The 27,426-nt window shown below is 37.1% G+C and overlaps 1 protein-coding gene across 1 annotated transcript in view; it reads left to right on the top strand.

The window, feature by feature from the left end:
* Positions 1-27,426, top strand: part of CFAP43 (cilia and flagella associated protein 43) — a gene marked incomplete at its 5' end in the record, with an annotated part of 51,069 nt that overhangs the window by 15,603 nt on the left and 8,040 nt on the right. Inside the window, 27 exons of the mRNA XM_082002197.1 lie at positions 110-172; positions 1,295-1,374; positions 2,111-2,242; positions 3,353-3,469; positions 4,594-4,674; positions 5,488-5,636; positions 6,675-6,778; positions 7,827-7,967; positions 10,083-10,252; positions 11,019-11,171; positions 11,609-11,739; positions 12,478-12,643; positions 13,222-13,335; positions 14,928-15,005; positions 16,311-16,436; positions 16,883-16,987; positions 17,734-17,850; positions 18,655-18,855; positions 20,092-20,298; positions 21,075-21,164; positions 21,931-22,008; positions 22,804-22,929; positions 23,448-23,567; positions 23,649-23,756; positions 26,225-26,311; positions 26,611-26,699; positions 27,097-27,304. Coding sequence (XP_081858323.1) covers positions 110-172; positions 1,295-1,374; positions 2,111-2,242; positions 3,353-3,469; positions 4,594-4,674; positions 5,488-5,636; positions 6,675-6,778; positions 7,827-7,967; positions 10,083-10,252; positions 11,019-11,171; positions 11,609-11,739; positions 12,478-12,643; positions 13,222-13,335; positions 14,928-15,005; positions 16,311-16,436; positions 16,883-16,987; positions 17,734-17,850; positions 18,655-18,855; positions 20,092-20,298; positions 21,075-21,164; positions 21,931-22,008; positions 22,804-22,929; positions 23,448-23,567; positions 23,649-23,756; positions 26,225-26,311; positions 26,611-26,699; positions 27,097-27,304 — 3,341 coding nt within the window. The remainder of the gene's footprint in view (positions 1-109; positions 173-1,294; positions 1,375-2,110; positions 2,243-3,352; positions 3,470-4,593; positions 4,675-5,487; positions 5,637-6,674; positions 6,779-7,826; positions 7,968-10,082; positions 10,253-11,018; positions 11,172-11,608; positions 11,740-12,477; positions 12,644-13,221; positions 13,336-14,927; positions 15,006-16,310; positions 16,437-16,882; positions 16,988-17,733; positions 17,851-18,654; positions 18,856-20,091; positions 20,299-21,074; positions 21,165-21,930; positions 22,009-22,803; positions 22,930-23,447; positions 23,568-23,648; positions 23,757-26,224; positions 26,312-26,610; positions 26,700-27,096; positions 27,305-27,426) is intronic.

The raw sequence follows: 27,426 nt of genomic DNA, 5'->3' as shown, positions 1-27,426 counted from the left end.
TCAGTATACTGAACCTGGCCTTTTGTTCAGTAGATTGGAATACAACTGACTTATTGTAATATTGACATATAAACAAGGTTGACATTATAAATTGTTTTCTTTTGTGCAGAATACATGCGTAAAATATCGGACATGGTGTCATATGTTCGTAGAGAAGTACAGGAAAAGAAAGGTATTTCCATGTTCAAATTGTGCTAATTGGTTTTTAGGCAGTAGCAGTGATGTCTGGGAATAATAATATGTAAGTACAGCTGGAAGCCACTGGTTAGAAAAACTCAGCTCGCACTGCCCTCTAAGACATATTGATGGCAACCTTTTATGTGTTTACATGATAAATGATTAATAGCTTTTGTGCTAATAGACAGCCAAATGAATAGCCTCAGGAGAAACACTGGCAGTAAAATAATTTCTGTTCATTCTAATATAAATTGGAATAAGTGGTGCTAGAATAGGTTCCCTACTGCTTAATTTTTAGCAACTATTTTTAGAACTGCAATCACTTGTAATTTAGCTGAGTTAGGATTTAAGGGTTTCTTTCAAATACTTTGTTTTAGGCTCCACAGTACAAAAAGCTTTCACATAATGGACAAAGTTCAGCACAGGGCAACAAAGATTGTTGCAGAGTCTGAGTACTTGACATAAAGAGATGGGCTAAGACAACTGTTTGTTCAGCCTAGAGAAAAGGAAATGGGGGATTTTATTATTTCTTCAGCTACTTAATGAAAGGTTACAGAGAAGATGGAACCAGACAGGCAAAGGACACAGTTTGCATCAACGGAAATTCTGGGTAGACATTAGGAAAAAAAATACTTTCACAGTGAAGGGAGTCAGACGTTGGGACAAGTTGCCCAGAGAAGCTATGGAATTTCCATTCTTGTGGATATTCAGAGCTCAGCTGGTATATGGACCTCTGGACAACGTGATCTAACTTTGAAGTTGGTTCTGAGTTTGAAGTTGGCTCTGTGCTGAGCAGGAGGTTGGATCAGAGGACTTCTAGGGACATTTCTAACCTAAATGACTTTAATTCTGTTATTGATGAACTTTAATATGGCTATTTAGCAGCCTTTACAGAATCAAATGATTTCTCAAATTAATTTCAGGTTCATCAGACCACAGTAGCATTGTCACTTCAAATTATGTATACCAGCCTTCTCCTTCATTATCACAGCAAAAAGTCCAAAGAATATATAGCCCATGGAGCCTTTTTACTCACAATAGTACATCATCCCAGATTTGAAGTTGAGACACATTGTTGCAATAAATTAAATTTTCTACGTTGGTTTTGTGCTCTCAGGTGGCAAACCAAAGGATCTGCAAAAAACAGGTTTATTTTCCATGGCATTTTGTAATGAAGGACTGTACGCTGCTGGAAGTGTAAGGCATCCTTTATGCTTTTAACTTACTCTTATTGTGTGAAAATCAAAAAACGTTCAGATGGAGTATATTTGCAGAGTTCATGGCAAAGAGAGACAGGCGTTATAAAAAAGTGGAGGGCTGCAGAACGATAAAGGTCCTCTCTGTGTTGTATATATTTACTTTGTTAAGACTTGACACAAGAAATCAGAAGGGGGCAGGGTGGGAAAAGATTCCATTTTTCTAGTCAAAGCAGCAACAAAAGAGGACAATTTTATTTTTAACAAAAGACAAAGTATTCTAGATGAACAGAAAAGAAGGATAGACAAAAAAATAGGAAAGGACAGAAAATGGCCAAGAGAACTGCCAAATTGTTTTGTGCAAAATCCAACTCAATATTTAACCCAAAATGATGATGCCATTGTACATGACTGCTTGAGAGTAGGACAAATTCTTATACTGTCTGAAAAAAAACAAGATGAAATTTTAAGTATTAACTGATGAGAGTCTGTTGTTATCAAACATGGACTGTTACTAAGACTTGCATTAAGGAACACCTTCATTGTTCAATAGATTTATTATCCAGGATAATAGTCCTCTGGATTAAACATACTTAAAGGCAAATGAAACTGTTAGTGATGGGATACAGTTAAACACTGTTACTTTAGAGATTTTCGGAGTTCTTGCAGTTCATTTTGCCAGAGTGGGCGAGGATAAATGACCTAGACCTGATGTGGATTTGTACTTTTCTGCACAGGAGGGCATTTTATTCTTTTATCACATCAAAGGACTGCAGTACGAGATGAAAACCTGCGCTGATATCTTACAACCCATATCCAGCCTCATATTCTCTCCTGATTACACTGTACTTCTGCTTATTACTGACCAGGTATAGCATTTGAGATAATAGCATTATGTAATGGGACATTCTTGTGATTCTGTATGTGTATGCTGATACTATTAGTATGAAATGTCGGTAATGTTATCACACAAGTCGACAAATTATATCAGAGGTGAACTCAGTCCATCTTGTGTTTTTAATGAAAGATGGGAAAGACTTTTAATGAAGCACAGAACAATTTTCTCCTACAGATGGTGGATTATAAAGTACCTAATGCTGAGATTTCCCAACAGAAATACTTGTGTGTATACAGTGGAGTACATGTTCAGCATCTCCAGTGTATCCAGGTCATGTGGGGCCTACTGAGCATGAGCTCTAGACTTGATGTGTGCCTGCACAGTACGAAAAGTGTAGCTTGGGTACATCAGACCTACTGTGGCTAAGCAGTAGACTTGTTCTGTACATGTACATGAGTTTGGCAACCCAGTCCAAGATCCTTCTTTGACCAGCCTGATGTCCATAAATCTTACACAAAGGTCCCAAATCCTCAAATTACACCCGTTCTTCTAGACCTTTAATCATTTAAATTGGCATTTTTAAAGCTCTTCAGATGTTTTTATAATGTGTGTGTGAGAGGAGGTTCTGGGTTCAGTACAGCAGTGCAATGGTAACTCTGGTCACACTCTCTCTCTGGTTTCATTCTTCTTTTGCAAAATGAGTAGAGAAGTTCTAAAACCCTTGTCAATGAATTGTTTCTAAGAGGCTTTGAGATCTTTAGATAAAAACAACTCTCAGAGCTTAAGATTTATGATTTGTGCTTTTTGTTGTTTTAGAATATTTATTGATTCCTGGAGTAACATGAAATAGGGTGGTTTTAAATTATTTTATTGAAACAATTTTGAGAAACAAAACTTCTTGAAAATGTGACTAGCTGGATCACTCTAAAATGAACTAACCTGATCTTCAGCTAGTGTAAATTAATATAATCCACTAAATTCAGCTGAATTCTGCTGGGCACCTTTTACTTCAGTTTAGAGTAAAATATAATATGTTAAAGAGTGAGGCTCAGAAAGATACTTATTTTTTGTTGAAGTCTTTGAAAGCCTTTACTGAAAAGTTTCATATCCCAGTGATGAATTATTTCTCTTTATTTGTCAGGGGACAGTCTATACTTACAAACCTGCCCACAGTGGAGAAGCTCTCAAACTCTTGGACACTTGCAGCAGTTGTTTTCTGGCAGCTGATTTTCTTACTCCAGGGAACAAGTACTGTGTGGTAAGAAATGGTATTCTTTGTTATATATAATAGTGGCTCTTTTCAGGTAACCAATATGTTGCTAAGGCACAAAATCAAAAGTCTTACAGAGATTGGAACTCTCCTGATATTTGTTACAGTTGTGTAACTTCTCAATAAAGAAGTAAATGGCATTAATTCAGGTATGGGTCTTTAAAAGAGTCAGAATTTGCCCTAGAATGCAAGGTGGATAATTCACAGATTGCTACAATGTCATATTGGTTCTGCTGTTGATGATTCACTATTGTTCAAGTACATAGCTAAGCATAAAGGTGGTTTCAATTCAAAGCATAGACGTTGGAACAAGAAATTCCTACTGATCTTTTCAGCCTTGAGCACAAATTGGAACAGCCTGAGAGATGCCTCTGTCCTGGGTCCAGGGACAAAGAAGGCCTTACTCATGGTTCTGTCCATTCTGAGAAATTCCTTGCTTTCCTCCTATGCCTTTGACTCCTGCAAGACATATATTTTAACAAGCAAGTCTGATTCATCTCCAGGCCATGAATTCTTCAAGTAGCCAGCCTAGCAACCCTGGGGTCTTAGTCAGCTAGTTTTGCTGAATCTGTTTGTTTGTTGTTAGCACGGGAATGGTAAATTTTACCAGACTCTGAATGAGTAATGTGAGGGTTGATTGATCTTTAGCCATACTTTACTGTGGAATTACAAAATTGCCTGCATATAAGAAGAACTCAAGCACCATTATGATATGCATCATTTTTGATGTGAGAAAACAAGACCCCTCCTGAAGGCCTTTTCTATGCAAAGAAAATTATAAGCAGGTTTTTCTATTGCTGGCTGAATGGTGGAAGTGCTCATATTGATCAAGCTTCCATGTTTTGCCCTAGATTGTCCCATTCTGCTTAAAGACCATTGCTGTAGTTGCAGCAATTCACAAAAAAAATTATTAAACATTTTGCTTAGGGAGGTGTACCCTTGCAGCAACTGGACTTAAACCAAAACCAAGATAATTCCAAGCAAAACTATTAATCTTTTATCTGCTACACTCAGACATTAGTTGAATTTGCGTTGTATAGAAGATCACTAGTCATTTCCAGACTGTTTGGTTATTTCACCCTCTTTTGACTATGTTTTTTTCTGTTCAACAGTCTGTAACAATTTCAGGTGAAGTGCAAGTTTGGTTCCTGGAAGATGGGACTTGCCTGAGCAAGCTAAACCTTCATATTGAGGTACACATAACCAGGAGCTTATGTAGTGAATAATAGTTAAAATTTTCTTTAATGTTTTTCAGTTCATAGCATAATATTCTGCTGATTTGGATCAACCAGTGCTGAGGAGAGCTCAGTAGTGTCTTTGAACAACCTATGAAAGAGATGTAAAAAATACTATCTTTCGGAATGTTTCCTTAAACTAATCATGTATTTAACTTGGCCTTAAAGCAGAGGAAACATTTCAGCCTAATGTACTAGTGATGTGTCTTTAGGCATATGTTTGTAAATAAAAATCTAAATTTTTATATTACTTCATTAATTTTTTTTAATGAGTGTCAGAACTGAAAGGAAAGTTTTTGAGTATATAAAAACTAAATGCTTTGACTGATCTGAAAAACAGGTTTTTGGAATTGAGTTGATAAAGGTATTTCAAACTGTTAATGCTTTGTCCTGATTTAAGATGCATTCAAACCCTGAAATCTGGCCTAGTACGAAAAAATCCCTTTCTGTAAAAGCTGTACACATAACAGTGTACTCACTGTTTTATTTACATGGAACCTCTTTCACTTAAAATGTGGATAAGTGGATATAATGTTTTTTTCTGAGGAGTGCAGTATTAGCTTTTGATATGTAGATGCAGAGCACAGGTAAAAATGCCTATGTCTCTAAAATCCTTTCTTTGTTAAAAGAAAAAGTTTTTTAGATAAATCACTTGGGGTTTCTTCTCCAAATTTTAGGGACTTCTAAATAGTAAAAGAAATTGCATACTAACATACAGCATAATACATAAAATCATATGGAACTGTTAACTATCTTTTACTTCTCAACTAGGCAACTGCTATGGCTTGCTGTCCCTCCTCCAGCAGTGTTTCTGTAGGGACCAAAAGTGGTCAAATCTATTTCCTTGATGTTACCAAAGCTGAAGCTCCACGGGTTGTTCACAGAATTTTTCTTTCCAAATTTCCAGTGCTGTCTTTGCAGTAAGTATGTAGTAACAAGGGCAGGAATATTGTCAATTTGTTGCTTGAGTAATGCTGTTAGTTGAACAAAAAATTTGAAGTCTTTATTCAAAAAATAACATATTTTAACAGCTTCTGGTTTTTTCCAACATATTCTGAATTGCTTGCAAGAGGAAGAGTAGCAAGATTTATGAGAGAAATATAATTAATATACATTAATAAAACGTAATGTATTTTAAGAAAGTTTAACCAAGCATTGAAGATAGTGATGTATAAGATCCTTTCTGACGGGTCACCATATGCAGTAATTATGCACAGTTCCATGTATCTGAATTTAGAGGGTTATTTCTCACTGAATAGAAATTGGAGGTTTTGTGAAGTTAAACTTAAGCCTTTTAGTCATCCCTTCTTAGATGGTGGATTTTTATTACCATTGTTAATTATTCATTTGCTTACAATTCCAGAATTTACCAGCCCTCATGAAATTAGCTCTAGTGATCTAGAAGGCTTTTTTTGTTTGATTGCGGTGTTGGATTTTTTTTTTCAATTATTGAAAAGTACTAAGAGTATTTTACTTCTACTTTTTAAAAAATAGAATGGATTTTGAACTGTTAAGCTTTAGTATGAATCTGTCTGTTATTTGGAGACTCAGATGGAATCTCTTTTCACAGTTACCTAAGACAAAACATTAAAAATATATACAGAAAGCATCTTGTTTGAAGTCAAATCAATGCAAAGACATGTCTATTCAAAATAATATCAAAATCTCTTCAGTGGTTTTATTTTTAAAAAAGTGAACTTCAAAGAAAGATTTAATAAAGTTGTTAACATAGACTGCTATGGAGTATCATTAGCTTTAGATTGACCACCCAGTCAATTAGAAATTGCACTCATAGCACTGGGCTTTATATCAGGCCCTAACCCTGTAAACCTAGAAGGTGAAATTTCAGTTGCATTTATGCCCTCAATGAAATAAGCAGAGTTATGGGAGTGGAATTATTTGACCCTTTTTATTGACTGTATTGAACTGTTTTCTACTTGGATTTATATTTCACCTAGTTATGATCAGAGTGGCCAGTTCCTCATTGCTAGAGCTACAGAAGGACATATCTTTATTCTAGATGCCCGACCTTCAAAATTATTCCAAGTTCTTGGATATGAAGGTAATATATGTAACAACATTAATTACATTGTGTTTTCACTATTTACTGTATTTTAGGTACACTTGCTGGTCAGACCGAGCCACTCTCCTTCATTCTACTTATTTTTCAGGGGGACTAAACATATTCTTCCCACTCATTTCCCAACCATATTTTGTCCTGGCCAATCTTTCTTTTTTCCCCTCTGTAATTTTAGTTAGCAAATACATCAGTGTTACTTTTCATCTAGGGCATGTATAAGTCACAGGGATGAGAATGGACCAACTGATCACAACTCCAGCACAAAAGTAATAGTGCTGGCAAAGAACTTAAGACCTTTGTGGCTTGTCGTATGAAAAACTGTAGGTCATGATAGCTGTGTGCCATCCTCCATTACAGATGTCAGCCCCAATCTCCTGTTACAAGTGTCCACCCCAGACATCTTTAACATGCAGACTGCTGGAACTGTTAGCTTTGCTGGTTGATACCGAAGAATAAAAAATGATGGAATTTTACCTCACAAAAAAATTGTTCTGAAATTTGTAAATTGGTTTATGCGGTTTCTCAATTCCAATGACATTATACTTACAGATCACATCTGTGCATATATATCTTCATCATAATTTTAAGTATAAAGGATTTTTTATCATTTTAATTGGTTTGACAGATATAGGATTACATCTTCTTAGATAATTTTCAGAATTTACCTGATCATGTTCTCCTTGTCTGCCTGGCTTCTTAAAGGAGGGCTTTTCTGTGCATTATCTGGTGGTTTTCAGCAGACAGTCTCAAAACTGCTACAATTCAAGCTGGATGTAAACTCAGATTTGAATGTTTAATGTAATAATAGCATTCTCAGCACTTGATGCCTCAAGCTGAAGTTGTGTGCATGCAGCAGTTTCTGAAACCTGGTTGTGGCTTGTCTGACATTTTAATGCAAGTTCAAAACTGTGTGGTTGAGTTGAGATGTATTCTGAACAGGTATCTCATTTTGTTTCACATGATATCTTAGTAAAAACTATGTTACCATAATTCAGTAACAATTTGCATTGGTGTTCCCTACCTGTTTCAGTGTTGGCAGATGAAATGCTGGATCTTTCTGTAGTTTCTGACTTCAAGAATGACTTAGTTGAAGTGATGGTGCTTCTTAATGTAGCAGAGATCCAGCGAGCAAGACTGGAAATATTTTGTCTATCTTCAGCACTCACAACAGGTAAGAACTGTATTATATACTATGTGATATTTTTCTAAGGCAAGAACATATTATTGTCATCCTTTAACGCAAAATACTAACAATCTTAATCTCTTTCTTTATCTCATCTGTACATTCTCCTGGGACACCATTTCTCATACAGCAGTGTGGAGACTTTACAGTCAGCTGAATCATTTTAGCAGAAAGACTGTGGTATTTTGAGGGAAAGCCAAGGAAGGAAGAAGTAATTCACTGGCAGAATCACAAAGCCACCGCTTAACTACTACTACTGGTTGTTACTGTTGTTATTGTTATTATTATTACTACCATGTAGGCAGTGCCAAAAGCCAGCCAGAAAGAGGCCTTGTGCTTGGAATCACCCATATGCAGATTAGCCTATCAGATGTTCAAAGTGGAATGAATCACACCAGCCTCTTCAAGTACTTTTTATAGGTATATAATAGCTCATTAGGAAAAGGTTAAAGGTTGATACATCTCAAAAAATAATTATTTCCTGTGTTTGTTACTGCTTTTCTGTATAAAAGCACTGAGGAAAAAGTCCACTGTATTCAGAAAATATTAAGTTGTATCCCAATAAGGAATCTTACAGAGAAACATTCTTTGAAAAAATCAGCACTATGAAGAAAATGGGAGAATTAAGGAGACTTAAGAATGGCATACCTCCATTCACTTTCTGGAAATCTGGCCTTCGGTATCTGCTGTGTGCAATGTACATACTGGGACATGACAGAAACTCTATTCATAATCTGGAAGTAAAATGAAGGGAACCTTTCACTAAATCGGGTAATACATGTTAAATTCTCAAATACTGTTCATGATTTTTTTATATATGCCATCCTCAACTGTGAAACAACTCAGTAATTTGTGTCATTCAGGACACAGCTATAATATCATAGCATTTTAGAAGTACTATAAGTAAGAAAAAATGGAACTGAGTGCCATGAGTGATCACAGAACTTTTAATTGTGTCTGGAATTCTAATTCTAGGAATATCTAAAACTGGTATTCTAGGAATGCATTGATTTGGGGCACTTTCTGAAATCAGCTGGGCAACTAATTCGGTTGTCGTGAAAGGGCTTAAGTGCATTAACTTAACTAAGGCACAGTGCAGGCTAATGTTGTGCTTGGTGTCCTAATCATTCAGTCAGCACAGGACAGCAGGACAGGCTTGGTTGGCAGTGGCACCATGCACTTGTAGTTTTATGTCTCTTCCACCTAAGAATTGCCAAATCAATATAGTTTGAGGTTTCAGTGATGTCTTCTGTCTATCACAGCAACAGGCATCCTATGTTCATTTTTAACATCACACTATTTTTATATCATTTTACTCACATTATATGCAAACAAATTACTAACAAAGCCTTCTGTGGAGAAAACTTCTGTAAAACTGTTGGTAAGCCTAGTGTCAGATTTTCTAGTTATTTACATATAATTTTTTATTGAGTTTGCGTGGCAAGGTTTTGGTAGCGGGCCTTACAATTTACAAACTTTTTTAAAAACAATTTTCAATGCAGTGAGTGCTTTCTTTAAATATTCACTAATGTTGGTCTGCTTTTTGTGCCCAATTTTAGACATATAAAATGGGGCTTGATTTTCAAAGTTGCTGAAGACCTACAGTTATTTCATCAGTCTTAGTTTCAGGTGTCTCTTTAAAGCTGAAATTAAGCAACCAAAAAGAATAAAATGCCCTTTTGAAGATGTGAACTTAAGTGTTTTAACCAATACCACCCAGGTTGTGTGTACTTCATGGCAGTGATGCCTAAACAAGTTCTAGATGAAAGCAATGATGACCTGAACCTCTATGCAAACTAATTAGCATTGCTTACAGAATACCCAAGAAGCAGGGTAAATTTGTGTATACAAATTGTCACATGACTGTGGCTAAACTCTTTAGAGCCAATAGAGCTATCTTTCTGCTTCACTGCAGTGTGCTAGATCAGCATAACCCACAGTCAGTGTTAAAGCTAGGTATCTTAATTCCCAGTCTCCTCCTTGAAAACTCACATCACGCTCACTCCTTCCTGAGATTGGTTTTCATAATTACTTGATAGGTGAAGCACCTGCTTTAGTGGTAGTGATGCCTCTTCTTTACTTTTTCTTTTTTCAATCTTCTAGATAGTCATAAGTACGTTAATGAACAAGGAATGCTTAATGCTAGTGCCATTAAAAAGAAGCAATATGATCTGGATTACCCTTTGAGCTCAGCAGTCAGATTGAAGGATAACATTGTGTATGGCTACTGTACCTGTGCACCTTTCATCTGTAAATACCATCTCTCTGAAGAGGTAATTCTCTGAAGCTGATTTATTTTGAGTGGTGGTTAAATACCAGCAAACAAAGGCTGTAGATGAAGTGAATATAGCAGGATATTAAAAAAATCCTCTCTGCACTGAAAATATCTACTCCATCCATAAACATCAACTTTCAGTATCCTACCACCTGCTCAGAAACCTGGCAAAAGCAATCTCCTTGTTCCATTTGCAGGAAAGCCTAATACCGGTTCTTTAAACTCATACAGCTTGCAGACACTTCACATGTAGCTCCTCTATTGGAGCTGTGCTTTTGTGCAGTCTGATGAGTAACCTGAATATCCAGCTATTGAAGGAACTGAGCCAATGTGAGCCCATGACTCTAAGACACAACTGCAAACCCAGCCCAGCTCTGCCTTGCAATGAAGTAGTGGGGGCTTCAGGAAGCCACTGTCATCGACTGCTGATGATCTGGAGCTCTCTGCAGCTCATAGGTTTCCCTCAGTTTAAGAGTCAGGTCAAGCAAGAAGGTGAATTCCAAAGGTGAGCATTCCTTCTTGACAAGTCCCATACTTTCTAAGCGAAGAAACTCCAGGCCCAAACATAATGAATACAGACCCTTTTGAAGAGATGAGAAGCAAATCAGCAGCATAGCAATGATACTGCTTCCTGGGATCAGTAATCCAACAACATTTTAAATTGCAACACGTGTAATAACCCACAAAGCTATCATTAGTCTTCCCAAAATGGCATAGATATTTTCATCATCTGAATTGCTGCTAACATTTTGTTTGTTTGGCAGAATATGTTGGAAAATCCATCAGTATTTTTATCAGAAAAGAGGACACCTAGCAATCAGTTTGGATCAGGGTACCTCTGTTTATCACCCAACAGCAGGTGGCTGGCATCAGCAGCAAAGGATGGTGTTTTGTTCATCTATCATACTTTTACTATGGTAGGTAGGCATCCAGGCACAGGCTTTGTTTAGTTTACATGAAAGAGAGGTGTGAAAGCTACTTTCTTTAACTGTAAGCTTTTCTTCACTTAAATATAGGGTGTTCCAGAAAAATTTATGTTGAACGTGAACTGACATGGCATTATACAGTACAATTGTTTTTATAATGAATGTGTATATACTCATACAAACTACTTACTTTCTTCTCCAGTAAATCTTAGATAATTTTACTGCTTTTCTTTATCTCCTGCAAAATCAATATACTAGAAACTTGCCCCATTTGTAGTAAAAAATTATAAAATCATAAATCGTAGTCTTTTATATACTTTGTATTGACATTTTGGATTGACTTTTATCTAAAAATAAAGAAGCATAATTTACAGGCTTATTTCATTAGAAAAACATGTTTGTTGATACTGTTTCTGTGACTTTTCTAGGATATACTTGCTCAAAAGCATTGTCACTCATATCAAGGTGGGGGAATCAGATCTGTGGTATTTTCACTGGATGGCAGATTCATCCTCATTAATGGCGAGAACGATGGTGCCCTGGTGTGTCTGAAATGGAAGTATGTATAATGTGGCAGACCAGTATTGGTGGTGTAAATTCTTGTATCCTGACAGACTAATTTTTGCATCTAATTGTGATTCTAGACTTCCTTTTTATTAGTCTCAAAGTAAGGAGAAGAATTAGATAGAGATAAAATCACTGCTCTCATCTTTAGAGGCTGTCTCCCTAGTTCATGAAAAGTTTCCCACCCACCATTCTTGTGGGGTATGTCTTGTACTTCAGGTGTGGTTGCAATACAAGATATAGGAGTATCTTCTGATAAGTACTAACCGTACTGAGCTTCTTATCACTCTCAAACCGTCTGGAAGAGAATCTCTGGGGATGTAAGGGATGTGATCTTATGAGATACTATTTTAACTCAGCTATTAGGAGACATCACAGCTTTAATGGAAATTCAGCTGTGGCTCTAGACAGCTCTTGGCAGACTTTAGGAGTAAGAGACACTTGAAACTACAACTTTTATGTGTTATAACAAATGTTCAGGTAGATGCATAGATTAAAGAGGACTCTGCCAGAGCAATATTCCTAATCTGGGTAGTCCATCTATCAGAATTTTTAATTCTGTGGAAACTTCACTTAATTATTCAATTCTAGAACTCAAACAATATTGAATTATATATAAAAATATTGAATAGGCATTTTTAAACAACTTAATAATTGTGTTCTAAAGGATATTTAATACTTCATCCTTTCCATAATACACAGAAAATATATCAGCTCCCTTTCTGTTTACTAGGAAGATAAAGAAAATGGAAGTTGAGGAAGCTGCTTTTCACTGGCAATCTCTTCTTGCTATACTCAACCAGACTATTTCGAATGAAAACGTTGCTTTAAAATCTATGACAGAATGGCAGTTTGACCCAGAAGCCACTTTGGGATCACTTCCAGAAGAGAAATTTAAGGTGTTTTCTTTTATTTTTAGGGGGGGGAGAAAGCGTGATCATTATCCTAAGATTACACATGATTAAAACTGTCCTCAAAACAAACTCTGATCCTTTGGTATAAAGTAGAAGAATACCACTCAGGGTAGGCTGAATATGCTTAATTATTAATTTGTGGAATAGTATTATCAAGGCAATGGAATAGTTATGGGAAGACGACATTCACATCTTCAATTTCACTTGGTTTCTTCAGCCACAGAAAACTCTGTGAAAGTCAGTTTCTCCTGATGTGAAGTTATGTGTCATTCCCAGTGTGATGTTGCTCCTACACGTTGTGGTTACTAGTTATATATTTTTCTGTTGAAAACGCAAAGCAGTGATTACAGAAATTAGTACAGTCAGCCTGTTTGAGTCAAAAGGCTTTGCATAATAGCAAGGATTTGCAGGATCAAATCTGGGTACTGGTTAGAGAACAAAATTGTTGTAACACTCTGGAATGTGGTGGTGGTGGTGCTTCTAATGCGAGTCCATTTTTTTTTTTTTCCTGTCTCTCTCTCATTCTAAGTACCTGAGGTGGATGATTATATCCTTAATTTCAGGAGGCACCACTTAAATCTTCCAATGTAGAGGTGACAGAAGAAGATGGAAACGTCACCAGTTTGTATTCAGACAGTACCAACGAAATTACATGGATAGGTCAGAAAATAAGGAAGGTACTTTCATAGAACAAATATTAATCAAAGCCAGAGTTTTCAAGAGTCAGTAGTGATTTGGGGTGCAAAATTATATGCTGTAAAGGAATCTAGTTTGTGAAGCTTTTCTGGCATTTGGACCTCTCTAAGGCATTGCAATCTAGACTTCTAGAAATCCTAGGTCAAGGTTATAAACACATCAGAGTAGGTACCTAGGACAATAGGAGCTCTAAAGACCAAAAGACCATTTCTACACAAGGAGTAAACAAAACAAACTAGAGAAATTGGCTTCCTTTAGAAACTCAGAAAGACTTTTTTCTTCTAAATGTCAAAAAGTTGCACAGAAGATTATTACCAGAAACCGAGCAAGTGCTCTCTTCTTCGCAAGGGCCAGAATAGCAAATTCTACAGCACTGATAAATCAATAGACAACAATATGCCATTAATTAGAAAATCCCTGAGGTTTATTTAAGTTAAGGTTGAGGTGAATATGTTACGTAACCGGAGTTTTTTGTAAGTAAAAGTGCATCAAAGATCTGTCTACTGAGAGGGAATTTAGTACTTTGTGAGCCTGGAAACTGCTGTTAATGTTAGTATAGATTATTTTTTTCCCAGAAATATGAATTATGGATGCTAGCAGGTTCTTTTGGGTGTGAACCAGAGCTGTGTATTCTGTCCAGCTTTTGGGGTTCAATGATGGGACAAAGCAAAATGTCATTGCTTTCTGAGTGATCTCAGGAGTGGCTTTCCAAATTATGATGCAGTTTCACTAGTGGCTCAAGTCAATCTAAGACATACTGCCACTGAAAGTGGTGTCTTCTCCATCCCTCTCCCAGACATGTATTCCTGTTTCTGCTTTGATGCTGGCATTCAGGCTTTGGTGTCTCTATTGGGAATTTTTGGCAAATCCATGTGACTGTGCATACACACTAGGGACAGGTGGTAAGAAGCAAAAATTGAAGGGCAGCAATATGGTCCTAGGTTGTTCTAAGCTGCTCATTAATGTCCTAAGAGACTCTATCTGATTTTTAGAGGATGGAGTCCATTCAATGTCAGAATGATACGCCCCTTCCTTTCAATCAATAGCCATCATCCTATTTGAAGTTGTAAACTTCAGGAAGCAAATTCCAGAGATGCAGACTAATTGCAAAATTTTCCCCAAGATAATTGACAAGGAGGCATAGAAAATTTTCCTGCTTCCAGAACGAGTATCAGATGTTAGTTTACTTGTGTCTTTAAATATCCCACTGGAAATGCTTAGTGACAATGAACAATCTAAGGAATATAAAACACTTCACAAATTCTGGCAGTAGGCTTTACCCAGTTCAAGGTGTCTGTGCTAATTTCATTTGTAATGACTTCTTTCTTTAATATTTTCTTTCTTTTAAGCTGTATTGCCATACAACCAGTTTACAATGTGACTTGGTTGTACAATCTTTTTCTCTTGAGCAATTCTAAGAATCATCCTATTGAATTAGGATTATGTCTGTTTCAGCTATTAATCCCTTTGGAGTTTTGTTTTCTGTACAAATAATGTTCCTTTAGATTATTTCAATCTTTTTTTCTCTTATTGTCTATTTCTGTCTTTCAAAAATATATTTGTTGTATGTCAGGTCATTAGAGAAGAGACTCAGAGGTTTGCTAACCAGAAGAAAGAGCTGCAAATGGGAATTAAAAAGCTGCGTAAATCCGTGAGTTTCTTACAAGGGTAATGGCTCAGCTTACCAGTTTTCGTTTACAAGTACACTTCCTTTATGGCTATCAGCTCTAGCGCTCAGTAGCATTTTTGCCATAAACTCTGAGCAGACAGGTAATAGAGAGACGTGCTTCTTCAGGGACTATATGCTGAACCTGTCAAGAACTACTGTCTGGTTCTCAGTTTCCTTTGCTCCAAATAAATATTTTGTGCCACACTCACACCTTCAGCAATCTATCCCCTCAGCAGGCTGCTTTCTGCCTGTCTAACAACCTTCTGTTATAGAAACTACTGTCCTCTCCTCCTCCTCCTGTTTCTTTCCATAAAAACTGCTATCTGCAAGAGAATAAGGCAGAGGGTCACCTAGGGCAGTCTGCTCAGGCCATGTCCAGGCAGATTTTGATTATCTCCAAGGATGGAGACTCCATGACCTCTTTGGGCAACCTGTTCCAGTACTCAATCACTTTCACAATAAAAAAGTGTTTCCTGATGTTTGGGCAGAACCTCTCGTGTTTCAGTTTGTTCCCATTGCCTCTGGCCCTGTCACTGGGCACCACTGAAAAGAGCACGACCCCACCTTCTTTGCAGCCTCCCTTCAAGTATTTATATACATTGATGAGATTCCCCCCAAGACATTTATTTTTTAGGCTGAACAGTCCCGGTTCTCTCAGCCTTTCCTCATATGAGAGATGCTCCAGCCCCATAATCACCTTCATTGGACTTTCTCCAGTATGTCCATGTCTCTTGCCTCCCTCAACCTGCTAGCAACACTCTCAATACAGCCGAGGATACCGTTACCCTTTTTTGCACTCAGGGCACATTGCTGGTTCATGTTCAGCTTGGTGTCCACCAGCACCCCCAGCTACTTTTCTGCAAAGTTGTTTTCCAGTTGCTCAGCACCATATCCTGGTGCATGGGGCTGTTCCTCCCCACGTACAGGATTTTGCACTTGCCTTTGTTGAACTGTATGAGATAGATAACGTCATAAAGTGATTAACAACTTTATTAAGTTCTCAGAAGCAGAGAATAAAGAATTGTGTACCACAGGTTCTTAGAAAGTATACACAACTTCACATATAACGTCCAAATCAACTTTAAGAGAAAGATGAAATGTATTCACAAAGTACTCTGTCACAAGCTACAGGCAGTATATTCTACCAATTACCACGAAGTGGTTAAAAGTGGAGGCAATTAAAATAATTTTCTCTGATTTCAAGTTCTTTAGTATCAAAAATAGCATTTCCTCTATTCACATTCAAATTACTTCTTGTTCCTTATACTTATTTTTAAAAAAAAACAGATTCAGAAAATGATGCATGAAAATGATCAGGTACCAGATATTGAGAAACTGGAGCAGCAGGAGTTCAACCTGGATATAGAAGAACAGGAAAGAGCACAAGCAGAGGCTGAACAAGAAGTGGCCAGGGTATGATAGAATGGGGGAGAGAACATTTTAAAACTAGCAATGAAAAGGAGAAAGAATGATTGAAGAACAGAGGATAATCTCAAAATTGCTGTTCACTGCTGAGAAGCAGGAAATCTTAAAATATTTAAAGTCACTTTTTGAAGCAGGTGAAGCTGCTGATGCAGACATCACCAACTGGAATATGATCTATGCCAGAAACAATAAATCTGACACTGTGGTCTTGAGCATGTTGCTTAATTTCTATAATGCTTTTCTTCACAGATAAAATGATGGCTTTCAGTAGTATGCAATATAGTTTTTGGAGAAGATAGCTGCAATAGTCTAAGATGATGAAATGTTGGTAATTCACTTCATCTGTTAGGTTTCTTTCAATAACTCAATAAAAATTGCCCATATCTTGTTGTTTTGCACCATATCTTGTTATTTTATTTTCTGTATCTTGAAAGGTGAGGAAGGAGATTGAGAAGGAGAATTTAGCCAACTGCTATTTGCAGGATGTCATCAAACATGAGTGCTGGGATGCTATGTGTGTAAAAGGACGTGCGGTTAAGGTAACCTCTGCTTTCTAACTCATTTTCTGCAGTAGTTTATTGATTCCTTAATGTACAGAGACAAAATAAATAGAAGTAACACCTTTTTTGCATTTCCTTACGGTATGGGAAAAAACTTACTTCTTCCCAGGGTTCATGCAAATCTTTCATTCTATTCATTTTGTCTGAGCCTGGCTGATTTTACCTTCTAAGGTAGATAAGAGTGCTGATAAGCAAATAAGCAATTCTTTAATTCCTTGATCTCAGAGAATATCCTTATGCAGTGTTGCTAAAAGGAGAGTTAAATACTATTTTTCTGTGTGCAGTCAGTATGACTTCTGCTACACAGAGCATAAAGGTAAAATTTAACCCTGATTTTGCCTATTTTAAACAGAGGGAAATTAGTCAAACTGATCATACTGGGTTATCTCAAGGGTGGTGAAAGACCAAGTCATCTTACCAAAAATTAGTTCTGGCTGAATTCTTTGGATAAAGAAGCCATATCCATAGATGATTTAAAAAAAAAAAAGGAAGAAAAAAGTAAATTTAAACCCAACCATTTTCACTACCAACAAGGCAAATGGTTTTAGTCTTATCTCTGTATTTTTACTATATTGTCTATATTAATTCATCATCGATTTTATTCCTGATTTTAAGAAGTCTTTATAACAGTTTAGCATTCAGGTATTGAACAAATTCATTGATAGATGCATTCTGAAGATATTTTTACTTTAGGTTTTGGGTTTTGTTTGTTTTAATTTGAACAGTGCTTCCATATGGCTTGTGAAGTGAAGAATTATCCACTGAAGGAACATAGTGAAGAAGAGCTGGAAACTTTGGAGAAAGTTCTCCGGTTAAAGAAGATTGAGACAGCTGATCTTAAGGTACAATCTCTTTGCAGTACTGCACAAACGCGTTTCAGATCAGGATGTTCCGAGTTAGTATCTTAACACTTCTTTACATAGATACATTTCTAAGGTCCATTTTCTTGCAGTAGAAATTGTCAAAAAAAATTTTAAAATTATAAATAAAGATGAAATGTGTTTTTACTCAGGACAAATGTATTAGTATTAAAGAATCACAGAATAGCTGAAGTTAGAAGAGCCCTTTGGAAGTCATCTAGTCCAACCCTCCTAGAGCAATTTATTTAGGGCTGTTGTCCAATCAGGTTTGGAATATCTCCAAGGATGGAAGTTTCCATAACCTCTATGGGATACTTCTTCCCAAGTTTGCCAAACCTCACAGGAAAAGTGTGGGGGTTTTTTTGAGTTGGATGTCCTATATTTGGATGTATACCCATTTCCTCTCAATCTGTCACTGAGCACCACTGGGAATAGTCTAGCTCTGTTGTCCTTATTCCCCACCATCAGGTTTTTATATGCATTACTAAGATCACCCAAGCCTTCTCCTTGAGGCTAAACAATTTCAGCTCTCAGCCTGTCCTTGCATCTTAGATGCTTCAAACCCTTAATTGTATTAGTAGCCTATCACTGGACTTGCTCCAGTATGCCCATGTCTTTCTTGTACTGGAAAACTACAAATGGACCCTATATTCCTGATACAATCATTTCAACTTGTATTCTTTTGATCACTAAGCTTAATTGCAGAATATAACCTCTACAGTTTTTTCATACATGTGCCACTGGATCATGTACAAAATTAACAGTTACCATGTTTTTGGTATTCAGGTTCAGAAGAAAAATCTTGAGTCTGAGATTATATTATCTAAGGAAGGAGAGAAGGCAGAAGAAGTAATGGCTGATGATTGTGCATCTTATTGCCTGATTGGAAGTCTGAGTTCTCAGTATGGTGGAGACACATCTATCCTATACCACCAATGGGACTTGCACACCAGGGAGCAGAAGGTCAACCAGATAGTGTTATTGAAGGTGATGTCTTCTTACATTTGTATTACTGCAGTGACACTGTCATATCTATTGGTTCTCACAGCAGCCACAGCCACTGCTAGATTTTGGGCATACTGGCACTATACAATGGAGAGTTACACAGGTCTCAGTTACTGAGCTGAAAGCTGATAAATGCACATAGTGCAGTAGAGTACCATGTGGGTTTGCCAGCTCAGTTCTGGAAGAAAAACGTTTTTATGTAATTGGTTACCCAATTTGAGGGTATCTGTATTTGCCCACTGGTGCTTCTGTTTAAGAGTCTGTATAGTCAAAGCTAGCTTGCGCATCTCAGCATGCCCTGTGAAAACATGGCCTCTTTCCATAGTATTTGCTGCTGAATGAAAGATCAGCTGGATCCTCACACCATTTCCTTTCTCTCCAGTCTTACCATCCCTTCATTTGGAGTCTTCAATGTGTCTGTTACTATTCATTACTATCAGACTCTCTTACTTCTCTTACCCTGGCCAGTTTAAGTGGTAAACGTGCTACAGACTAGGCTTCTTATGAAGATGCTCTATAAGGGTAGAAGAGGTGGACAAAACATCGCCTCCTCAGAGCTCTTTAAGGCTACTTTTCTTTGATGAGATCAATTATTTAGGCTAGAGGAAGAATTTATCCACTAAGAATATATGCTTTATAAAATCATTATAAGGTCTCAGGTGTTTTAAAAAAATTAGTTTCCAATGTTTGTTTATTTAATGGGCACATTTTACTTACATGTCAGACAGAAAATCACATGAAAGCATATTGAAACTGCAGATTACATCACTTAAAAGTCAGGTATGTCCTTAACTGTGCTTCCCTGCACTTGTGCTTTATAGTCCCTAGATTTAGAGGTCATGTGTTTTTTTCTTTGAAGCCCCTTCTTCTTTCAGCTGAAGAGTGCAAAAAACCAGCAAATAGAAGGCAGCCTAATTTTTTATCTAGGTTTGGCAGTTGTATGTTTCTTTCAGAATCTTTGTCAAATGGCAAATATATAGAGGAAAAGGAATAAAAATTTCTAGGGAAAAAAAAAGAAAAAAATGGTAATTTGCTCACCTCCATTTAACAAAGCTTGAACTTTGCCCTTATGATTTTCACAAAAAGGGCTTTACTAGTTTATCTCCCTGTCACACATACAAATACACACATATATGATTCTCATGGCTTGAGAGTTGTAGTTAATCATGGATGGATGTGACCTGTGCACTATTGCTGTTTCCTTTTTTGTTTTTTCAGGACATAATTTACAAAGTGAAAACTGCTTTTAATAAGGAATTTGACATAGTTGCACGACAAAAGGAGCAGGAGATAGCACGAGTGAAAGAACAAAACCTGAGGATCCGAGAAATCTTGGCACAACTTGACCTCCAAATGGAAGTGTGGGAGCCAGCTCTTACAGATGACGAGATACCAGAGCAAGCGCTCACTGTTCAGGATTCAGAGGTGTCTGAAAAATAAATCTTTCTCTTTCACCCACTCAAACACAATTCTCTAATTCTTCTAATTTCCAGACATTGTTTCAGTACTGAAAACTTTAAAACAGATGTGTCTGTGTACTTAAAATCGTACTTTTTACTCTTTTGCTTCACTTCCCTTTCTAGGGAGAAAGGTCCTAGTAAGTCAGTCTGAAATGAATAAAATGCATACAATCTTAATTTATTGCTATTAAAAGTTTTTAATTGCCCATAAATTATGTAGAAATTACCCCTGTTCCTGACTACAAGATTCAAACCCGGCTTGCATGGATTACTTCCATAGATAAACGTTTCTCTGTTTTCTCTGAGCACCATTTTGAAACTAAGTAGTTTCAAACTAAGTATCCAGGTACTAAAGCATACTTAGTACTGTACTTATAAATTCAATTGATAATTTATAGAGAAACACCATATTTCTTATACAATGTATTCCACTGATCTCATGTGCTCTTTTGGTCAGTCTGTTCCCGCTTCTCTGCTCTCTCACAAGTCCATGTTATTCCACTGTCAGAAAAAGTATCCACAAAACACAAAATGATGGTAGTTTGTATTTTAACATTTTTAAATACAGCTTTTGGAGCTGTTCAAAAGAACAGTTTTTCTTCTTGAGGAATATTATCATAGAGCAGAGATACAAAAAGCACTGAGAATTAATTTTACACCATCTTTCCAAATGTTCTTACTCCACATGTGATCACGTTTAGAGAAAAGAACCCTTATATGAACCTCATTTTCTTCCTTCAGATTAAAGTTGAAAAATACTTGACTCAACAAGAGAGAGAGAAGGCAGAAATGCTGGCTAAGCTTGAAATGGAAAGATGCCTTGCTGCTATGGTACTTAAAGTAGTATTCTTTTTATTGAATAGGTCTTTGTCTCTAGTTAGGCTTATTTAGTTAATGCTGCACTGGAATATTCCAGTAATGTAGCATGGGAGAAAAAATTTAAAATGGTAGGTAATGATGATATGTGCCTTTTCCCTCTTATTATTGTTTCTAATCAGAACTACATAGACCAGCTGGGGAAAGAAAAGATTTAGTGTTAGGCTCACAATTTTTAAAAATATGCTTAGTGGCAATTAAAAATATCAGGTGACTGGAGACTAGATATGTTACTAAATGCGTGCTACTACTCAATTGAGAGCTTTGTGCTTGATATGTGTTTGTTGACTGAGTGACCTCTGTTCTTCAGAGATCAGACTAGAATATCATAATGCTTTCCTCTGATTTTAAAATGCATCTGTGAAAAGCTTAAGATGGTTCTGGCCCCAAAAGACATGCACAATAAGACCGTGACACTAAAACTTCCTTCATCCTAGCCCTGCCAACTGGCCAGCAGTAGTCTATGCTTCTGTATTCTTCCCAAAACTGCCAGAATGGCAGTTTTAGTAAGTTATTTAGTGTATGAACATCTGTCCATCAGAAGAAACTCTGAGGCTTTTAGCATATTTCACATGCATCACTGAAGAGCATTAATCTACTAGTTAAACATGGTATAATCGTATGGGTGATCTAAAGGTGAACTGCTTTATTATCATTCCCAAAACTTCCAATTACTACACTTCATTTTATACCCTAAAATATTTTTTGTGGTCGTTCCCAGGACAATGAAAGACTGCGTGCTCTTAATGACATGATGGGTGGAGTGCTAGAAGTCAAAAAGGAAGACATCTTGAAAATGGTGAGCTGCATTTCTGCCGTATCATTTAGGTAGCTTGTGGGCTCTTAAGGAAATGTGAAATTCAACTAGCAAATATTTCCAACCTAAGTGATAGAAGAAAGTTGGAGAATTGTAGAATTGCATTATGCCTAGATAGACTCCATAAGAGACCATACACTGCATTTAAAAGAGACCACAAGATTCTAGTGCCTGCATATGATTTACCCATCAACACTTGTCCCTATCATATACTATAGGAACATAATCTGGTATTACCATTACAACAACTGTATTGCTGGGGGAAGGGTCTGGACCCATGGGTGTGATCTTACAGAGGAATACTGTGTTCCATTTAACTCAGCAAATATAGATAGTAAAGTAGTAGAGGAAGGGAAGAATGTGAAGGAGGTCACAGAAAAAGGGCAGACCCAAGCACTCTCCCTGAATTTGATCTGTTTTGGAAAATTAGGACTCCACTTAGAAGTATACATTAGCATGGTGTTAGATTTGGGGTCCTGAAACAGAAAATGTGATATATCTTGTACTGACAAAAGTATGTTGGAATACAAAATACTTGTATTTTACAAGATTCCTGTAAGCAAGTGAGAGAGAATAGCACAATATATATACACCGAAACTACTGATGCAAGCAACAGACGGGAGAAACAGAATGTATTTGTTACTTAGACTTAAGGCTTGTGCCTTCCTTACCACTAAGAAATACCTTTCATTAAATTTGATGCATGCTATAGTTTGTTAGTGTGTTGATGGAGACTTAGATTCCTTTTGAAGCATATTTGTCTTTAATACATCCAGGACATTCCTCCACCTCCTTTTGTATCCAAGCCTGAGCATGTTTGGAGTGATGAAGAAAAGAATATATTTAGAGAACATGAGAAAAAAGTCAAGGAGCTGAATGAAGAAAAAGAAAAGTATAGAAGGGTAAACTAAAATGAGAAAAGGAGTGGTTTTGTTAACAGTGCTCATGACTAAAGCTTTTGATCTTTCTCAGGAGCTACTTCTAAAAAGGAATACTAATAAATAGAATAAACAAAGAATAAATGAAAAAGAAAGATCATGTGGCATATTAAATAAGTCCTAGCTTAGAGAGTAAAATAAGGCAATCTCTACTTATACCAATTAATACATGCCAAAACTTGTGATATCTGACAAAAGCTAATTTTCCTTCACAAATCTACCAGTATTCCTAAAATGTTTTTTTCATGTTCCATTCCCAGAGTTGCTGATGCCATACACAAATAATAGAATTATATTTATCCTTCAAAGTGGTATTTGGACAACATAATTTGGTAGCCTGGCAGCAGTCTACTTCCAAACAAATAGTTTCTGGGACCTTTTGGCTGAAGGATACGGTTCCATATTGTGCATTCTCCAGCATCTGCTATACTATATCAGAGCTTCTTTGTTCCTCCAGATGTAATATTCCTTCCCTTCCCCAGGCACTGGAAAATGAACTGAAGAAACTTGAAGCTTCCATCCAGGAAACAACACAAAATTTTGATGAGAGTGTGTGCAAACTCTCTGAAAGGAAAGTGAAGTTAGAGATGGTCATCTATCAGGTATCACAGAGAACGTTAATTTTTCATCTTTGCCTCCATGCAGCAGGAATGTTAACATTTTTTATTACAATCTTTTCACAGGAAGAACTCAAAATAGTAAATCTTGTTTATGCTTTACTGTTGGATGAAGAGTTGAGCACTAGAGAAGCTGGACTTCATAATTTCCTTATGAAAAAGGAGAAAGAAAAAGTAAGTTATCATTTGGAATGCTGTTCTTAGGGAAAGTGCAATATTTACAATATAGTTTCATGTGAAAACTGCTCTTTCAAAATCAAAATTTTGCCATAAATGACCTTCTGACAATTTCATAGAATCATAGAATAGTTTGGGTTGGAAGGGACCTTTAAAGGTCATTTAGTCCAACACCCCTGCAATGAGCAGGGACATCTTCAACTAGAGCACGTTGCTCAGAGCCCCATCCAACCTGACCTTGAATGTTTCCATGCATGGGGCACCTACCACCTCTCTGGGCAACCTGTGCCGGGGTTTCACCACCCTCATTGTGAAAAATTTCTTCCTTACATTTAGTCTAAATCTACCCTCTTTTAGGTTAAAACCATTACCCCTTGTCCTAGCGCAACAGGCCCTGCTAAATAGTCTGTCCCCATCTTTCTTGTAAGCCCCCTTTCAGTTCTGGAAGGCTGCAATAAGGTCTCCCTGGCGCCTTCTCTTCTCCAGGCTGAACAACCCCAACTCTCGGAGCCTTTCTTCATAGGAGAGGTGTTCCACCCCTCTGGTCATTTTTGTGGCCTCCTCTGGACCCACTCCAACAGGTCCATGTCTGTCTTGTGCTGAGGGCTCCAGAGCTGGATGTAGTACTGCAGGCGTTGTCTCACCAGAGCAGAGGAGAGGGGAAGAATCCCCTCCCTCGACCTGCTGGCCACGCTTCTTCTGATGCGTCCCAGGATATGGTTGGCCCTCTGGGCTGCGAGCGCACATTGCTGGCTCATGTCTAGCTTTTCATCCACCGGTACCCCCAAGTTCCTCTCAGCAGGGCTGCTCTCAGTCCCTTCATCCCCCAGTCTGTACTGATACAGGGAATTGCCCCAACCCAAGTGCAGGACCCTGTACTTGGCCTTGCTGAATTTACAGGGTCACTGATTTTTTTTTCAAGTTGTACAGGTGACATACATTATAAATACATATGATTTTTAATAGATACTCGTCTTGGTTCATCTGGAGTTCTTTGGTAAAACTCCGTACATTCAGAAGGGCATGCTGCTATTTGTTTGTTATATATAATAATTTTTAATTTCCAGTATCAAGCTGGAAGCACCAATTATGATGCTTTTGTGACAGATGGATGCACAAAAGAATGTGTAATGTCATCACATTTTTTCACTGAGGTGTCTAATGTAGGCCAGGGCCATGCTGACTTGTGTTTGCCAGTTCAAAGCATAGACTGAGGTGGCATGTGAGTATCTGACCATGGAAGTAGAACATTCCACAAGTGCAAAGTGTTTGTAGTCTCATCAACCAATTTAATCTCCTGAAGAGTTTACCCATCCCTGTCAAACCATATACAAGTTAACAAAAGACTGCAGAGCACAAGTTGTAGTCTCATCAACCAATTTAATCTCCTGAAGAGTTTACCCATCCCTGTCAAACCATATACAAGTTAACAAAAGACTGCAGAGCACAAGTAGTAGATCTGGATTTCAGTATAAGTGCTTACTGCCCAGAGTAATAATTTTGAGTGACAGCTCTGATTCCTGTGTCCTGCCAATACCTGACTCAGGTGATCTAAGTGGTGGTAGTCTGCAGGTTTGTTCTGGCTCTTGGCACAATATTATCCTATTTGCCCACTTTGTCTTCGTGGAGCTGTTCCTGAGTCCACAGAGAATATATTGATACCTCCCTGTGTCAGATCTCCTGCTCGACCTGTATAGACCTCTGCGTTTTTGTAGCTGCAAGCAGCTATTTGTATGAGAGCTACAGGGAGAGGTTCCAAAGTAGGCATTTAGCCCCTACCACTGAATAGGCTGAACTAGTTTTAAGATTTTTTGAGGCCAAGTGTGCACCAGCTTACATTTTTCAAAATACATCTTTTTTTTTTTTCATTTTCTAAATGTTTCCATTATTGTATCTTTTGGTCCATGCGAACTGACAAATACAACAAAACAATCTCCCTGGCAGAGTGTAAGTATTTAAGAGCCTTGATAAAACAGTTGAGACTAGTATCCTGACATGTAGCAGAACTATGTCATGACAACAAGGAAACTGCACTCTAAAATGAAGAATCCTCCACTGAACAGCATTTGAGAATTTTCAGCTGGTCTTACCTGTGATGACATGAAAAGAAAAGGAAATCTTTATGCAAGTGAAAAAAGTATCAACATAGGCCCTTACATTCAAAGTTTTTTCTTCAAACAGAAGACTTGTAAGCATTTGTGTAAGATATTTCTTACACAGATTTCTTAGTTTCTTAAGCAGAGGACTAGCTTAATTTTGCACATTCTCACCTTTTAGCAGTATATACAAGTAACCCCCTGAAGAAGGCATTATATTGTTAGTAAAAATAGCTCCCAAGGTTTTCTCTAGAAATAAGAAAGTAAGTGTCAGCTTCATCAGTGTATATGAATGTATATGAATCAGTGTATATATCAGTGCTTCTGCTGGCTGAGTTTCATTCCTGAAATCTTTTGGTTTTGCTGTAGGTCAAGACTGCAAGAACAATCCAAACTACAAAAAATAAAATTGAAGATTACATAGTCACCTATGAAAATGCAATAGCTGAAGAGAAGGTGAGACTCTCGACAAACACAAGGAGATTAAGAAATTAAAAAGTCAATGCTGTGTCTTGATAATGAGAAGAAGTTTCACTGTACATATGGGGATGAGTTTTGGTTAACTTCCTGATCATTGAAATTAAGCAGTAAAGGAGAGTATGTGCATAGAAGAATTTATTAAATAGTCCAGAGTCCCGTGGTGCTTGGGAGTGCTTGGAAGAGCACCATATTCTATATTTCTAAGATATGGGCAGATTGACGCTTTTTTTAAAATAACATTGTGGTAACAAGGAGGCTTTCTGTTTTCCTCCTAGAATCTGGAATGTAGTTTTACAAAGGAGTTTGCTGATGTACCTGCCAATCTCCTTGATGAACTTTTCCAACTTTACAAACATCGACCAAAGTAAGATCCCCCCTGATTCCATCTGTTTAAATACTAGTATTTCTTGTGTGTCAAGAATGAGAATGCTATTTATTTCAATAGTCTAAATTATTTTGATAATCAGTAGACTGCCTGCTTTTTATTGGATAGTTAACAATGGTTGATTTCCTATCATATGAAGAATTGCTATTTTGAGTACTTAAATTTCCTTATTCACCCCACACAATCAATTTTAAATACAATCTAAATAATGATGAGTTCTCAAAAACATATATTCTTAGTTTGTGTAAGATGCAATCTTACCTATTTGCTCTTTGCAAGAGATTGAGAGTATGAAATGTTCTGAGTTGTTTGTGAGCTTCTTTTGTGCAAGAGAAAATAAAAAGTAAATACTGTATGTACTGTGTATGTGCACTAGGACCCCAATGACAGAAAAGTGCCTTGACACCGCCAACCCGTATGGGGAGCGTTTAGGCTCAGCTGAGGGTTACAAAGATGCACTTACCCTTTTAATGAAAGCGATGGATGAACTGGATAGTCCTGAGCACATGCCTTATGGCTTAGACCCATCTATGTGGGAACGTTTTTGCCTATCTAGACGAAATAAAATGGAGAGTGAGGAGCTGGTATGTAAAATTCTTTATTTTGCCAGTATATTTCTTGATATTTTCAGGTCTTAAACTTCTGTGAACTTTAAGCGTAGGGTCAAAGTAGTGGTGAAATGACAATGCAGCATACATAAGCTGTG

Source organism: Phaethon aethereus, assembly GCF_964289735.1.
Source record: "Phaethon aethereus genome assembly, chromosome: 7".
NCBI classification, from domain to species: Eukaryota; Metazoa; Chordata; class Aves; order Phaethontiformes; family Phaethontidae; genus Phaethon; species Phaethon aethereus.
Note: the sequence above shows the minus strand (reverse complement) of the source record. Positions and strands in the feature narration are given on the sequence as shown.